Source organism: Puma concolor, chromosome F2 (assembly GCF_028749965.1).
Source record: "Puma concolor isolate L17-30 chromosome F2, mPumCon1.1.hap2, whole genome shotgun sequence".
Taxonomy (NCBI): domain Eukaryota; kingdom Metazoa; phylum Chordata; class Mammalia; order Carnivora; family Felidae; genus Puma; species Puma concolor.
This window is the reverse complement of record NC_141684.1, coordinates 16,491,068-16,508,105: the sequence shown is the minus strand read 5'-3', so window position 1 is coordinate 16,508,105 and position 17,038 is coordinate 16,491,068. Positions and strand designations below refer to the sequence as shown.

At 44.7% G+C, this 17,038-nt stretch overlaps 1 protein-coding gene across 1 annotated transcript in view; it reads left to right on the top strand.

Annotated features, from left to right (window-relative positions):
• FER1L6 (fer-1 like family member 6) overlaps window positions 1–17,038 on the top strand; it is a 156,230-nt gene that overhangs the window by 115,629 nt on the left and 23,563 nt on the right. Inside the window, exons 28-35 of the mRNA XM_025922674.2 lie at window positions 86–125; window positions 1,282–1,394; window positions 2,661–2,792; window positions 3,695–3,820; window positions 7,958–8,085; window positions 12,159–12,329; window positions 14,770–14,930; window positions 16,721–16,863. Of these exons, the coding sequence (XP_025778459.2) occupies window positions 86–125; window positions 1,282–1,394; window positions 2,661–2,792; window positions 3,695–3,820; window positions 7,958–8,085; window positions 12,159–12,329; window positions 14,770–14,930; window positions 16,721–16,863 (1,014 nt within the window). The remainder of the gene's footprint in view (window positions 1–85; window positions 126–1,281; window positions 1,395–2,660; window positions 2,793–3,694; window positions 3,821–7,957; window positions 8,086–12,158; window positions 12,330–14,769; window positions 14,931–16,720; window positions 16,864–17,038) is intronic.

The window sequence follows — 17,038 nt, the reverse complement described above, 5'->3', positions numbered from 1 at the left end:
TGAGAATGCAGAGGGGCTGTTTGCAGTCAGGATCCACACATGAGGCATGGCAGTGTCATAATCGTATCTCCTTCTTCTCTCGAAGGAGAAGGAGAGCAATCCCACGGAGAAAAGAGGCAATGCAGGTAAGGTGCTGTCCTACAGGTATGTGAGCGTGGAATCTCCCACTGGGGAGAGAAAATTTCTAAAAGGAAGCAGTGAGAAGCATGGTAGGTCTCTGCTCCCTCGTTTCCCCAGTGAGTAACAATCTCTGTATAAAGAACAATACTGTATAAAGGTCACGTAGCTAATTTGAGCTGGACTGGGACCAGGTCCCAGGGCTCCTGAACTCAGTTCAGTGCTGGAACCGCCCCTCTGGCTCCTGTCTTGATGTAGAAACAGCAGGGCAAAAGCAGGAGGAAGCTGGCGTGACGGGCCAGCACCGGTGTGGTGAGATTTCATAGAGGCGACCTGGATTTTAGGTTCCCAACCCAGTTTACGAGGATCGGGTAGATCTGGCTTGGTAGAAATTCGGATGAAAGAGACCGGGATTTGAAATGACCAACAAGGGTAGGCCCTGGCCTAAAATCAATAGTGACAGCAAGTGGCCGGTGCTGTTTCAGGTGAGCTTGAGAGAAATAGGAAAACCAGAACCAGGCTCACTCGGTTCCCTGGGCCACTCCTAATTGGCAGATTTAATCCCAAGACCAGCCTCATGACATTAGCAAGAGCATCTTCACTTTGCAGATGATGAACCAGAGGTTCAAAGAGGTTGAGGAGCCCGCTCAAGTTTACATGGCTGGAAAATAACAGAGCCAGGGGTCTGCTTCAGGCGGTCTTTTCCTTAGAGACTGCTCCTGGAAGATTCCTGAGTAATATCTCTAACTACATTTGTGACTTGCTGCAAGACCCTTAGCATATCGAGCCTCAGGTTGCTGAACTAGTTGAATCTCAAGTCCCTAAGCAGATCTAAGAGCAAATACAACTAAAAGCTTTGGAGTCTGTCCAACTTGGGTCTGTTCTTAGCTAGTTGGATGACTGGGCAGCTTACTTACTTCCCTCTCTGTGCCTAGTTTAATGAATTCCTACATATACCAGGACAGGCCAGCACATTGCCTGGCCCCGGGGGGGGATCTGATGTCATTGCATTGCTATGTGAGTGACATCTCCTCCCAATCCTGCAGCGAAATGTTGCTATTTCTTTTTGGAAACAAAAGTCATGCCAGAACATAAGGGAAAGAGGGAGTTTGACTTTGTTTGACAGCCCTGAGAAGCCTAACAATTTCCATTAAATACCCACAGGGGTGAAACCAGACGAGGTGGTGGTAAATATAGAAGATGGGCCGAAGAAGAAGAAAGACAAAATGCTCAAGAAGAAACTCAAAGAAGAAATCCCCAACCTGGCGGTCTTGCAAGTGTGTGGCCACAGCCCTCTTGGCCATGGATGGGGTGGGAGGCTCCGGAGGCGGGTTCTGTTATTGCGTCAGTCAACCCTAGTAATGCCTTTGTCTGAACTAACTTCCTTTGTCTTCATTACAATCACCGATGCAGAGAAATGAACCTTAACAAGCATGCAAGCCCAAACAATGGAGCTTGCTGATTTTCTGTTTTCTATGTCCTCATATTAAGGAGGGGCATAACTTATATTGGTTAACTTGGATCCAGCAAGGTAATTTGCAGTGGATGAGTTCCCCTCGGCTCAGCTCTCAGAGATGGACATTATCATGCTAAAAATATGATCAAAATAGCAGCACTTTTTAACTCTCCCTACAGTCAGCTCTGTCAGACCAATCTTAACATTAGTCAGAGGCTATTAGCTGGAGGCATATTTATGGATATGAAAATTGGGACTATTGAGGCTCCTGGTTGACTCAGTCAGTTAAGCATCCAGCTCTTGATTTTGGCTCAGGTCATGATCTCATGGTTCTTGGGGTCAAGCCCTGAATTGGACTCTTCACTGACAGCATGGAGCCTGCTTGGGATTCTCTCTCTCTCTCCCTCTTTCTCTGCTTTCCCCCTGCTCATGTGCGTGTGCACTCTCTCCCTCTTTATCTCAAAATACATAAGTAAACTTTAAAAAAAAAAGAAAAGAAATTGGGAGTATGAAAATTACATATAACAAATTTGGATAAGTAATTTTGATAGGAAATTTGACTATGTGATTCAATTATATTACCAAACCTAAAACTCAACTTGATTTTGCATTTCTAAAGTGTATATACATAACTTCACACTTGAAAAATCCATGACTGTATGTATGGTAACAAAAACAAATATTCTGTCACCTTATGTGTAAAGAATTAGGTGCTTAACGAACATTTGCCGATTTGAATGTCTTCAGAATATTAGTCTATGTCCAACAACCAAATGACATCAATTCACTGTAAAAAAGTTTCTCATATTTATAGCCATATAAATTTTTTTTTAATTTTGGTGTAGCCACACTTGTTGGAACTTCAAAGTTTATCCACAAGGTTTTATAAATTTCAGAGTGGTAGCTAGTTCTAGGAGTTCTGACTCAATCATATTCCTTATCTTGCTAACAATAAATTAACAGTGGCTTCTTAGATTTTTCCAGTGGGTGTATATCAAGGCTGGTTTTGGAGAATCTTGGCATTTCTCATTTAATCAGTCCTGGGCCTTCCTTCCTCTGATCTCACTCTTCTCCCTTCTCCCTAAAGATATATGATGGTGACCTTGAGAGTGAATTCAACCATTTTGAAGACTGGGTGAAAACCTTTGAACTCTTCAGAGGCAAATCTACAGAGGATGACCATGGCCTCGATGGGGACCGGGTCATAGGGAAGTTTAAGGCAAGTTCCAGAGTTAACTCTTTTATTTGGGTCTCCTGTCTGTAAAATGTCAGATACGACTCAGTTCTGTTAATGAGACTGCGGTGTGGGAAGTGTGTAAGAAGATCCCTTAGTCTGTACACAAGACCCTTTCTAGAACTCAATAAGGCTTAGCCCTGTCTTTTGAGATATTTGGTTTGTGGCCAGGGAAGTGAGTTGGAACTCAATCTGATGGGATATAAGGAGATAGAGCTGTTACCTAAAAGGATCACTGAATTTTATTTTGCTTCTTCCACCCCTGACCTACCCAGTATATGATCTATACAGATCTACCAATTGGATAATTAAACCATCAAACAACACTAGCCCTTCATTCTGGCAGACTCCTGGTGGCAGTACCACAAAGCAGGGGTCGGCACTTACTCTGAACTGCGGTGTGCTTGGCCATGTGACGCAGGGCAGCATGTTGGAAATAGTGTAGGTACCGCAGTTCACCACTTCTCAATCTCATAATCCTAGCTAGCTTCATGATCTTGTACTTGACCTCCCTGAGCCTCAGTGGCGGCATCTGAAAATAGGAAATACTGCAGTCAGGCTTGAAGGAGGTGGTGGGAGAAAGTACCAGCTCAGCGCCCCTTTGTATAAAGTACTCAGCATCCTATCTGATGCTCCTGTTCATGTTCCTCACCTGATAATGTGAGGGGGGTGTCACTGCACCAATACCGATTCCCTGATGTCCTGTGAAGAAGCTCAGATACAAGCAGGTGACGTGAACTGCCTGAGGACACCCAGAGGCAAAGGTAATGCCAGCCCAGGTCATGCTGGGTCCCAGGCGATGCTCATTTTCCCAGCACTATGCCCTCGATGGCTTTTGATGGCCACATGACCGTCTTGTTTCACTGAATCATGCTTTGCGGTTCCAGGGCTCTTTCTGCATCTACAAGAGCCCCACGGATTCCAGCATTGAGGACTGTGGGCAGCTGAGAATCCAGCAAGGGGTTCCTCCCAACCACCCGGTCAAAGTCCTGATCAGGGTGTACATTGTCGCGGTAAGCCACCCTTGTTTACTCTGAGGGACTGTCTTAATCTGCTCCAGCTGCCGTAACAAAATAGCACAGACTGGGTAACTTAAACAACAGACATTTATTTCCTCATGGATCTGGAGGCTGGAAGTCCATGATCAAGGTGCCATAAGAGTTGGTTTCTGATAAGGTGTCCCTTCCTGGCTCGTAAATGGCCACCTCCTTACTGTGTTCTCACATGGCCTTTCTTCTGTGCATGTGTGCACACACACACACACACACACGTGCACACACAGCGAGGGTGAGTGAGTGAGCAAGAGAGTGAGAGAGAGACAGACAGGGAAGGGGAGACCTGGTATCTCTTCCTCTTCTTATAGGGCACTAGTCCTGTTGGATTTGGGCACCATCCTTATGACCTCATAGATCCTTAATTAGCCCCCTAAAGGCCCTATCTCCAAATACAGTCACATTAAGGGTTAGGGCTTCAACACAGCATTTTGAGAACACACACTGCAAACCATAACAGGGGTATGAAGTTTGGTTGGTAACATGCACATTTGCTGGCTTTTCACTTAGGGAAGATACTTCCCGGGCAGGTAAGACAGCTCTGGGTGGCTTCATTTGCTCTCTGTGGGTGCCTGATAGCTGGAGAGCAAACCAAATTAAGACTGGAACAGGAAGCTCACAGGCAAGAGAGCAGAACCAGGGCCGACCAGGGCAGCCGTCACTGTGAAGTCCTCCCCCATGGCGATGCCTCTCCACTGTTGCAGTGAGAAATTTCATTTCAAGTGTATTTCCAAGAAAAATATTGCTTCTGCTCTAGGCTTCTTGTTTTCTGATAATAAGAGCACTACACTTTTTTTTTCTTTTTGTAAGTTTTTGTTTAAATTCCAGTTAGTTAACATACAGTGTAATACTGTTTCAGGTGTACAATTTGGTGATTCAACACTTCCATACATCACGCGGTGCTCATCAGGACAAGTGCCCTCCTTAATCCCCATCCCCTGTTTCCCCCGTCCCCCCACCCGCCTCCCCTCTGGCAACCAGCAGTTTCGTCTCTGCAGTTAAGAGTCTGTTTCTTGGTGGAGAGCACTACACTTTGATTATGAAACTTTTTGACCTGATTGCCTGGAAGCTTGGGGCCAGATCTAATGTTCAATCAAAGCAAATCTCTGCTGAGCCTTTGTGGCTCATGTATTTGTTTTCATCTCCTGCCCTTGGAGTTGATTTTCATAATCTTATTTGATTGCAGTAGTCTTACTTTATACCAAGTCCTTGCTTAAATTGCCTACACCCTTTTTTAGAAACATAAATGAAGCATAAAACAAAGATAAATTATTTGCTAATACTCAGGGAAAATGAAAATGTTGCCTTTCCATGATGCGGTCTCCATGTGTCCTCTGCAGCACCATGTGTCTGGCATGTTCTAATCATCAAGGATGTGGTGATCAAAACAAAACAAAACAAAACAAAACAAAACAAAACAAAACAAGGTCTCTGCCCTCAAGGAAGTGACAATCTAGTTGGAAAGATTAGAAGTACTTATAAAGAATCATTGGCAGTTCTGGGTCATCTATATTAAACACCCACCCATAGGATAGTTTAGACTACCTTTTCAACATTTTGTTCAGGAGGTCACTCATGGCATGGGAGAGATCATTAATATGCATTCCTCAGGAAACAGACCCTATGTTCAAATAACTTTGAGAAATAGTGCACATAATAATTTTTCCCTTTCCCAACCCCTGAGATGCACAAAGCCCATTAGCACATTCAAGGTATGAGAGAATTCCAGAAGGAAAGAAGCCTATTTAACTATTGAATATTTAGCAGCATTTCCTAAACTTCTTGCCCCACACCTTTATTCCCCCCTCTGCAGAAAATCCCACAGAACTGTGGTTCTCTGGAACATATTTTGGGGAATCCAGAAATAGAGGGTAGGAACAGTAGGAAGGAGAGGGAGAAATATCTTGGACCACAGAGATTGGAGAGGATTATTATTTATTTGCTCATTCGGCAAATATCCACAGCACGCATTTCATGTGTCTGGTATCCTATAGACAAAGGCCAGGAGTACGGATGAGGCTCCTGCTCAGGAAGCAGCGTGGGGGTGGGAGGGTGTGGGCTGGAACTGGAGGACGGGCGGGGCTTGGACAAATGGAGAGTAAGTCGGTGGTGGCCCTGGTTGCAGAGAAGATAGATTCCCTGCAATTAGGGACAGTCAGTGAGTTTCACTGGCAGTGCTAGTAACAGTGATTGTGTGATTTGCTCTCTCACGCTAAGATTTAATCAACGAACTAAATAATAAGTTAATTTCGTTTAATAAAACATCCAAGGATGTAAAAAATAATACGACTTAAAAGTTACATCGAAAAAGAAATCAAATCTCCTCACCTCTGCAATTCTATGCCCAGAAATAACTTACTTTTCTTATGAATATGTAAACACATCCAGATCTATAGTTGACCCTTGAACAACATAGTGGTGAGGGGTGTCAACCCCTCTCAGTGGAAAATCCATGTATAACTTTTGACCCCCCCCCCAAACTTACCTCCTAATAGCCCACTGTTGACCGGAAGCCTTCCTGATTACATAGACAGTCAATTAACATGTATTGTGTATATCATTTGTATTATATACTGTATTCTTACAGTAAAGTAGGTTAAGTGTCTCACTCTTGATTTCAGCTCAGGTCGTGGTCTCACGGTTCGTGAGTTCGAGCCCCGCGTCGGGCTCTGTGCTGACAGTGTGGAGCCTGCTTGGGATTCTCTCACTCCCTCTCTCTCTGCCCTCCCCCACTCATGCTGTCTCTCTCTCTCTCAAAATAAATAAATAAACATTTAAAAAAATCATAAGGAATAGAAAATACATTTATAGTATTATGCTGTATTTATTGAAAAAAAACCTATGTGTAAGTGGACCTGCACAGTTTAAACCCATGTTTTTAAGAATCAACTGTATTTATACTAGTCTATAGCTACATCCAAGTATTTACTTAACAGAGTCTTGCTTCATGCATTACATAGTAATCTCTCTCTTTTTTTTTAAGTATCACCTGGATATTTTCCAGATCAGTACATACAGGTGTTCCTCTTTTTTGTAGTAGCCACCTAGTGTTTTCTTGAATTAATGTAGTATCCATTTATTCATCCTTTCAACAAACCCTAAGACCCTGTTCTAGGTACTGGAGATAATATAATGAATGCGATAGACTGTGCTCTTGCTCTGATGGAGATTACATACCAGCCAGGGGTGGTGTGGGGATGAAGACAGCATAAAAAATCAACAGAGGAACGGATAAATGAGATAAATGTCGGAGATAACTGCTACGTAAAGAATTAAAATTCGATGATGGGACGAGAGCAAATGAGGAAAGGGGTGTTTTGGATTGAGTTTCTCCCTAAGTAATTGACACACAGGTTGTTTACAAATGTGGCTCTTAAACAGTGCCCAAATGAACATCCTGGAAAATAGAGCTCTGTGTGCTTCTACATTCCATCTGTAGGCCAGAGTCCTAAAAATAGGATCGTTTCTCACTCAGCTCTCATCTCTGCAGAATTTCTCCATTTTATCACTCCTCTCCAGCCCCCTCGCCGGGTCTTCCCTTACAAAGCATTTCCCTGTGGTGAATTTAGGCCCAGCTTGTCTGGAAGCAGACCTCACTCTGAGAAACAGACCATTACTCACCTGGCCAGTGCTAAATGCAGGCCTGATGGAGTCATGGATTCAGAGCCCATCAGTTGTGGGGTGAGCCTTTAGGTGCCCCCTTCCCCATGATTTTACGGATAGATGCCCAAGATCACATAAGACATGGGATCAGAACTCAAAGTCATGCCTTCTGGCTCCTGTCCAGCATGGTGCTCGTTACTCTGTCAAGTGCTACTTTCCACTGGGGAGATGACTCTAGGGAAAGTTCAACTTGAGAAAAGCTGAGAAGTTTTCTTTCAGCAGCAGAATGGAGAGGCTAAAGCTGTGGTTCTTAACCTTGGCTGCACACTAGAATCATCTAGAGAGCTTCTAAAAGTCCCAAAGCTCAAGGCCGATTAAATTAGAATCTGCGGATGGAACGCGGGCATCCATATTTTTTAAAACTCCCAGGTGATCTGAGTGTGCAGGCAATGTTGAGAACCACTGGGCCACAAGGGTTCTCTTTCTCCTCTCCAGGCATTTAATCTCAGCCCAGCTGATCCGGACGGCAAAGCAGATCCCTACATTGTGATCAAGCTTGGCCAAACAGAAATCAAAGACCGGGACAAATACATCCCCAAACAACTGAACCCAGTATTTGGAAGGTCAGTGGCTATCTGGGTTGTGATGTGCCGTCCTGTGTGCATTTGCTCCTGCTGTGTTTCTGTGGGGGGACTGGTGTGTATGTTGTGTGTCTGAGTGAATGTGGCAAGAGGTTAAGAGCTGACCTCTGCCTTTGGTAACAGCCAGTCAAACCTAACCTTAGTGGAGAAGGGCCAGATTCTTTCCTTGGTCCCTTTAGGAATTTGGTTATGCCCATAGTTTTCCAAGAATGGTTTTCCTCGATCTCAAATTTAAGAGGCACCTTGAATGGTCATCAGATTCAGCCTCCTTCCTTTGGACAGAGAGATTTCCTTTTTACAAAAGGCAAGTGCAGCCCAGAAAGGTTTAGAAACTTATTCAAGTTCACACAGCTCATGAGTAGGGGAGAAGGGGCCACACCTTTGGTCTTTTGTCTCCTATCAAAGGGATTTTCCATCCTATAATTTTGCAGCTCATTTGAGGTGACCCCTGAAGTAAACCAATTGAACCGTGTCCTCTGCTTGTGTTTTGCTTTCCTGCGAAGTGTTACAACAGGCGTTGCATTTGTGCACGTTCAGGTGGATGAGGTGTTCTCCGGTTCACAGCAACCCTACTGCCCCTGTTTGTCTTCTAACAGGAGGCGGCACATGTTTGTGTTCTCTCCTTGGGTTTGTGGACCTGCTACCTATGGAGTCAGGTAGATGTGGGTTACGTTCTGCCACGTATAGGCTGTGTAACTTTATGCAGGAGACTTAACCTCTCTGATCCCAGTTTTTCGATCAAACACTAATAATGACACTTGACTCCCAGTGACCTTTAAATGATTAAACATACAGCACGTTGTCCCCACTAGCACATAGTTGATACTCAGAACACGTTTGCTTCCTTCCTCTCCCCCGTGCTAATCATTTTAGCAATGGATTCGTCCTAACTTTATTCAATTTCTCTTTTTCTTGCATAAATAACAAGGAGCGTGAGATGAACTCTCCAGCAGCCTCATTTAGGTTCATTTACACTTTGGTGATCACAGTGGACCCTCTGACATTTGATCAGAACCAACCTCTTAACACTTTATTGCTCTGGAGGAAATGAAGCAATAAATGATCTTGCCTGTTCCCATTAATGAGAATGAGTAAAACAGTGGTGCCAGGGAAACTTGCCCTTGCTTCCCTGATGCAGAGATGACCTTTATTATTGCCTTCCTTTTCTGTAACTAGCACTTCATTTCCCAGGTCCTTTGTAGTCACTTTTTATTAGCTACCTCAGTGCCATGAATTAGACTGGTTTCATGACCCCCGTTTATGGCTGTGGTAAACAAAAGAAGAGGATGATGGAATATTCCCTCCAGCCTCTGGCACGGTGGTACCTCTTCTGGAAGCCCTCCATGCATAGATGTTTTGTTGGACGCGTTTCTCATTGTTACTCAGGGACAGAATTTGCTGGCTCAGTCCTGCGTGTTCCAGCAGGCAAAGTAGAGGGCCCCTGTGCCTGACCTGGGGTCTGGGGAATCCCTCTTTGCGACCTCACGGAAGGAGGATGTCACAGGCTCCACCCCGTGATGCCCCCGGCACCTTGCCTGCTTTCCTTTCCTTCATAGTCTCTGACATACCTTGATACGCTTCTGTGTTTTTTTGGCTGTCGCTCATCTCCCCACAAGAGGGTAAGCTCCATGTGAGCAGGGACTTGGTCTAGTCTGTTCAATGCTGCATCCCTAGGACCTACAATAGAGCAGGTAAATGCTCAGCAAGTATTTGTAGAAAGAATGCATGAATGGATGAACAGATGGATGGACGAACCTTCAGTCTCCAGTCAGATTTAATGGGCCCTGACACTCTGCATCATCCTGACGTGGTGCATGTCCACAGACTTTGGCATTTCCTCATTTTCTTAACTCACAGTGCCTGGCACACAGTGAGTGCATAATAAATGTCAAATGAACAAATGAATACATAAAAGAATGGATGAATGGGACATCTTTCCTCTGAAGCTTAGAGGTACTGAAGTGTTTCAATAAGGCCCCATTTTTACCCATTTCATGATGCTTTCCCTCTCTTTCTTTTTTTTTTAAGTCATTTCTATACCCAACGTGGGTCTCAAACTCACAACCCTGAGATCAAGAGTCACATGCTCCTCTGACTGAGCCAGCCAGGTGTCCCAAGGCCTCCTCATTTCTCAACCACCGTTATATTTAGAGGTAGTATCTCATTGGCACACAAGTTGATATTAGCCTAGCTTTTCCCCCAGTGACTGGAAGTCCAACCATGGTGAGCTATTTTGGGTAGCTCTCTTAATGACACTCCAGTGAAAAGTCAGGAGAGGTTAATCTATGAACACTCCACTTGGGAAGATGGACCAAAGCAACTGGGTCTTCTGTCATGGTTGCCAGGGTAGTTAAGCACTTAACAAGTCTTCCTTGCTGGTAGCAGCTGTGTGACAGCCAGCCCCAGAGATAGTGGCTGGAGACTTCCTTGTGAGACACGTCCAGAATATCAAGTATAGTTGGGAATCGACATCTTGGAGCCCCAGGCAATGCTGTGCCTTCCAGTGGAAGACATGTGGGTTTCTTCCCCGAACAGCCCTATCTCTAGACCTGCCAAGTCTGTTACAGTCAGTGGAGCTGTGGTGTTTTTGCTTCTTTCTCTCGGGAGAGGGTTAATTGGCTCAGGGCTGTGCTGGGATTGGAGTGGCTGCCACAGTGGAGGGTGAGAGCCAGGGCTAAGTGGGTCTGACTGCAAGGCAGCAGCCCAGACAGGCCTGCGGACGTGGAAGGAAGTAACGGGGCCTTCCGTTCTCCCTTCCTTCCCTTCTCCTCTTGGCCCCTCGCTCACAGACCAGCCCACCCCACCTGTCCCAGGGCAGCCAGAGTTAGAAACAGCTGGAGAACACTGGTGCGTCCTTGACTATGCTTTCGAGAAGACACTTCGCCAAATCCACTCAAAACGTATTAATTATCTCCTCTAATGCTCAGCAGCATGGATAACACATTGTCCCAGGAAACCCCACAGCAATGTTTTTCCTTTCAGCACCTTGCATTGGTGTGGCATCAGGGAATGAGCTTAAAGCTAGGGGGTCAGGGAGCTGGCACTGATCCTAGTTTGACCTGATTAATGGTCAGGTGCAGGCAAGTCACTTATGTTCTCTGTGTTTCAATTTCCTTATCTGTAAAGTGAAGAGGTTGGATATGCTGATCCCTGAGATCCCTTCCAGTTCAGAGGAACATTCAATTGTGTGCTCTCTGCAGGAAAAGCAAGGGCTTCAGCAGTGCAGCTGAAGGAGGCAGGTCTCTGTTGTCGAGGGGCTCAGAATTTTCCAGAGATGGCTTTGTAGTCCTACAATTCTGTTTTTGGGATTTTCCATCTTCCGAGGGGTTTTCATTTAAAACAAACTCAGCTGACGTTCCCTGACAAAGGAACAATGAAGGGGAAAGGGAATGGCAATGATTGGGGACCAGTTGAATACCTGGACGCTAAATGTGTGGTTTGTGTGAACAATATCACATATAACGACCATGCTATATTGCAAAGAAGACATATTGATCCCCACTTACACATAAGGAGGCTGAGAGGGATGAAATAACTTTCCCAAAGTTTTAAACCTGACAAGTTGCAGATTCAAATCCAGAATTAGAAGTTAGGGGACACCTGGGTGGCACAGTCGTTTGAACTTCTAACTCTTGATCTCCATTCGGGTCTTGATCTGAGGTTTGTGAGTTCAAGCCCCACAATGGGCTCCCCACCGGGCATGGAGCCTACTTTAGAAAAAAAAGAAAAGAAAAAAAAAAAAAACATTGGAAGCCAGTTCTGTTCAAGAGCAAACCCTCCAGATTTCTCACACCCATCTTGCCGTCACCCTGGATGATTGCAGGGTGCAGCCCATGGAAGGGGAGACTATGGGCTACTGGAAACTGACCACAGAATTGGAAATTGATCGAATCTCAATGAAACGCTAAACCAAATAAATACCTGCTAAGTATTCGTTGAGTTGCCGAGTGTTGAGCGAGTTCGTGAGAACCACAGGCTAGCTAAAAGCAGAGCTGGCAGACGCTCCCTGTGTTGTCAGATGCTGTTGACTCCTAATGCCTTTACTTGGACCACAGGTCATTTGAGATCCAGGCCACGTTCCCGAAGGAGTCCCTGCTCTCCATCCTCATCTACGACCATGACATGATCGGGACAGATGACCTCATTGGCGAGACCCGGATCGACCTGGAGAACCGCTTCTACAGCAGACACCGAGCCAGCTGTGGCTTGCAGAGCCAGTACGAGATGTAGGTTCTTTCTGCGGGGAGCTGGGAGGTGGGGGCGTGGGGAGGGGGGGCACTGCTGGTGTTCAGCAGCCGTGCCTCACACCGGCCTGCTCTGGGAAGGCCAGCTGGAATGTGCCAGAGGGGTTCCATGTCAGCAGGGCTGGTTGGGGAAATCGTTCACTGAACTGCAGGGTTGGGGCTGGGGAGGCAGTGCTGATTCAGAACCCAGGGCAGGGTCTTCAAGAGTCAAGAGCTGAATTATACACGTTCACTCAATTGGCCGGGCCCAGTGGGCAGACTTTCCTGGCGAAGACTGATGTTAGGAGAATTATTAGCAGAATACCAATACCCAAGTCCCAGTCAATTATAATGACCTCTCCTGAGTGCTTGGGACATGGCAGACACTACACCTCATTCTGTTCTCTCAAGTCCGTGAGGTGCTATCCCTGCCTTACAAAGAGGGAGGAGTGGACCCAGCTCTGACTCTTTACAGTGATTTTGAATTCTGCTTCATTTCAAAGTATTAGACACTCAGCTCTATATTTCCTTAAGTGTGTTTTATCTGATATCTCCAGAAAAAAGAAAAATCTTACGAATGTCAGCCAGGAAAATATAAAAACATTCATTAGATGTCCGTGGTGTAATTTTAGAAATATTTGTCTTGAATGTAAAATAATGTGTACTCATCGCAGAAAATCGAGGAAATACAGAAAAGTACAAAGTTATGCTCAAACTATTCCACCCAGACATAACTTCTATAAAAAAAAGTCTGCAGTATTTCCTTTCAGGATTTTTCCTATGCCATTTTCCCCCAAAGTTGGCCTCATACTATCTATCCATGTCATTTTGTAAGCTGCTTGTTGTCACCTACTCTTGTGAGCATTGGTGACACTAATTTAGTGTCATTAAGTATTTTTTGAAATCATTATTTTGATAGCCTAGAAATCCAGGTCAGTTTTGGGGACTCTGGTGAATGTATAACACCCCCCTCTGCCCCCGCCCCCGCCCCGGGGTGTTTACACGTCCAAAGTACCTGAGAAGGTGCCCTTCAGAGAATGGTTGGCTCTTCTCGCTCTGAAGTCAGGGGAGGAAGCCACAGGCCAGTGTGGTGTCTCTTCTGTTCAGAAGAATTTCCTGATGGCAGAACTAACAGAGAGCAGGGTAGTTTAGTCAAGGGAGTTACAACCTTCGTTTGGTACATTTTTAAAAATAGGAGCGCCTGGGTGGCTCAGTCAGTTGAGCATCTGACTCTTGATTTCGGCTCAGGTCATGAGCTCACGATTTGTGGGTTGGAGCTCCACATGGGGCTCCGTGCTGGCAGCATGGAGCCTGCTTAGGATTCTTTCTCTCCCTCTCTCTGCCCCTTCCCCACTCATGCCTGTGCTCTCTTTCTCGGAAGAAATAAACTTAACACAAATAGATGAGAGCCCCCCCCCCAAGAGCACCCCCAAACAAAACCAAACAAGAGCACCTGTTTCTGGGGAGGCCTGTGTATGTATGGCTCTGGGCATGGCTTGGATGAAGTTTTCAGGATCCTCATGCCTCTGGCACAATGTAGGAAAACCACTTTATAGTTAAGTTTTGATTGATTTAAATACTTAAGTTTCATTCTGATGGATCCTGTGTCCCAATGAGCAGAGAAGTCAAGCTCGTCTTGGTCGTGGCTCATAGGGAGCATTTCATTGCGAGTTAATATTTTTTAACCAAACAGCTGGTGTTTAAGGGAAGAAGGGGTTGGGAAGATTGAGAAACTAACCACCAGAAAAATCCCTGATTAGAGAAACAGCACACCTAGACTCGCTATACCTGTGACATGAGCCTCCACTAGGATTTTGGTGGGGGAAGAGGGGGAGAAAGGAGCAGAGAAATTGAAGGGATGAGCTAGGCTTTCCTCTTAGAAGAAGTAGTCAAATGGCACTTCTGCAAGGGACAGGACAAAAGCAGAACTGCATGCCAAGAAACCCATAGGGACAGAGAGCAGATGGCTGGCTGCCAATGGCTGAGGAGAGGCAGGGATTAAGGAACAACCACTTAGTGGGTACAGGTGTTCTTTTGGGGTGATGAAAAGTTTTTGAAACTGGACAGTGGTTGCACAACATTATGAATGTACTGATGCCACTGAGTTGCTCAATTTTATGTTATGTGAATTTCCCCTCAATTTTTTTAAGGTACATTGCTAAAACAAAAGCAAAAACAAAACCAAAACCAAGAACTACCTTAGTGGACTTTTATGTCAAGCTACTCCGAAGTCCTGCCTTTCATACGAGCATGCAGATGCTGAGGTATTGACCACCAAAGAGAGAAAACAAAACAAAACGCATTAGCCCCAAGTGTATGGAGCGGCAAGAAATCGGAAGGAAACCACGGATCCCACTTCGGTGGTCCTTTTACTGGATACCTTGAGGGTGTCCTCCCAGGGGAAGGCAGGCCTCACCCTATCCATCCTTCCTCCTCTTTTCAGAGAAGGATACAATGCCTGGAGAGACACCTCCAAACCCACCGAGATCCTCACGAAGCTCTGCAAAGACAATAAACTGGATGGACCCTACTTTCGCCCTGGGAAAATACAGATAGGAAACCAGGTCTTTTCTGGAAAAACAGTCTTCACGGAGGAGGACACTGGTAACTCCCACAGTGTAGCCTGCTGATGTTGCTTTTCTTTTAAAAAGCCTGCTCCGGTGGTATTTCTGGCTGGGGACTGCAGTCATCTATTGTAAAGTAATTCATGCTCGTGGTAGAAAATCACTCCTAATCCTCAAATTCAGAAATAAGCATGCTGCATGCTGGTGTTATGACAATTCTCCTTTGTTCCTCGAACTGTTATTTATAATATTTCCTTTTAAGGCTGTGTCCTTTATTTACATTGTGTCCATTTTTTTTTTTTTTTTTTTTGGACAATGCTACCATGAACTTCCTCATACATATTTTTGCACACTTCTGATATTTTTATAGCACGTATCACCTAAATAGGAGTGTTGCGTTGGAAGGTTAGGCAGTAACCTCAAAATAAATATTATATAAGGTAAATCACTGGACACGATCCAAATTACCCTCACACATATTATACCAGCAACTCTCTTACTTCGCTACCAAGAAGCAGATTTTCCGTATAACATACTGGGACATACCAGGAAGATCCCAGGGAGGCTTTCTTAAACTTTGGACGAGAAAAGAAAAGCCACGTTTACTTTAACGATGCAGAACAATTCTTGTAATGCCGTTCCAGTCCATTTGATGCAAATCCATAGGTGCCAGGCTACATACCTGCAAAACCTAGGTTCAGAGCGTCCGATGCAGAGAACCCAATTAAGGACGTATTTCCGGATCTTTTCACACTGTTATGTTGATCCCACCACTTTGATCCAACATTTCTTTTCACCTTGTTATTTTAACTTCAGAAACCTCTTGAAGGTTTTTGCAGGCAGAGTACTTGACATTTGAATAGTGTGTTAATAACAGATTAATGAATTTTTGTTGAGAAAAATATTTTTTCACAATATACTCTATTAAAGCCAATTTCGTTCCTTGGTCCATATTCTACATTTCACGATGAAACCATGTTTTTGCCCGTCAGAAATCTGAAAGGATGTTCATCAAATCTGTACTCGGCTGATTAAACTTTATGACAAAAGATTTAGTTCATTGATTATGTGTTCATTCCCATCAACTTTTACTGATTGTAATTATTGCTGTTATGGGATCTGCCTGTGTGTGTGGCCTTTTTCTAAAACCAAGCTCGACTTCCAGATGTCAAGTTAGGCCATTCTGAACTTTATCAAAACAATTTGATTTTTTTCCAACAATTTTTGTGTTATTTTTGCAAGTACTTTTTCTACCAGTAGTTTTTATTACGTATTGCCTTCTTTGATAAGATGACAGATCAGAGAACCTTTCCTATAAGCAAGTGTGTTGCTAGAAAGGAGCAACAATGAGGAAAGACAAGACCTCCATGAACACATATTGTGTGATTTCACCACCTTGTTCAGGGTCACCCTGATTCACCAGGCCCTCTCACACTATGGCATTAGCAAACAATCTTAAATCTCCAGGAAATATACCCTTTCCAGTGTCTTGAAGCCAAGCTTGTAGTTCATAGACTCTAGAGAAATCTGATTCAAGGGGCAAATGGAGCCCCGGACTCTGAGACCTTGACTGCTCTCTGGTCTTCTTCTCAACCCATCTCACTTCCCAGTCTCTAAACCTCCTGTCTCTTTCCCTTCCCTTCCCTTCACTCCACCCCTACCTCTTTCCATTCTCTTTTTGTCCTTGTTCTCTTTTGCTCTCTCCCTGTGCCTCAATATACTTATTTAACCTTTAAGGAAGAGTTTAAAAGTGCTCCCGACAGCCCATCACTGTTCCATTGCAAGCACTTATAGCTGACAACTGTCTTTATTTCTTTTTCTTCCATGCAGATGAGACGGTGGAGTCTTACGAGCACCTGGCCCTCAGGGTTTTACATTCTTGGGAGGATATACCAGAGGTTGGGTGTAGGCTGGTTCCTGAGCACATAGAAACTCGGCCGCTGTACCACAAGGATAAGCCAGGAATGGAGCAGGTAGTGGCCAAGGCAGTTCTGGCCCCAACTGGAGTGTTCACCCCCAAGGAATAGGGCTTCATCCCTAAAAGTTAATCTTATGTGTCCTAGAATAATGGTTCTCAACCAGGGACAATTTTGCCTCCCTGCCCTAAACATTTAGCAATGTCTGGAAATATTTTTGGTTGTCTCATGT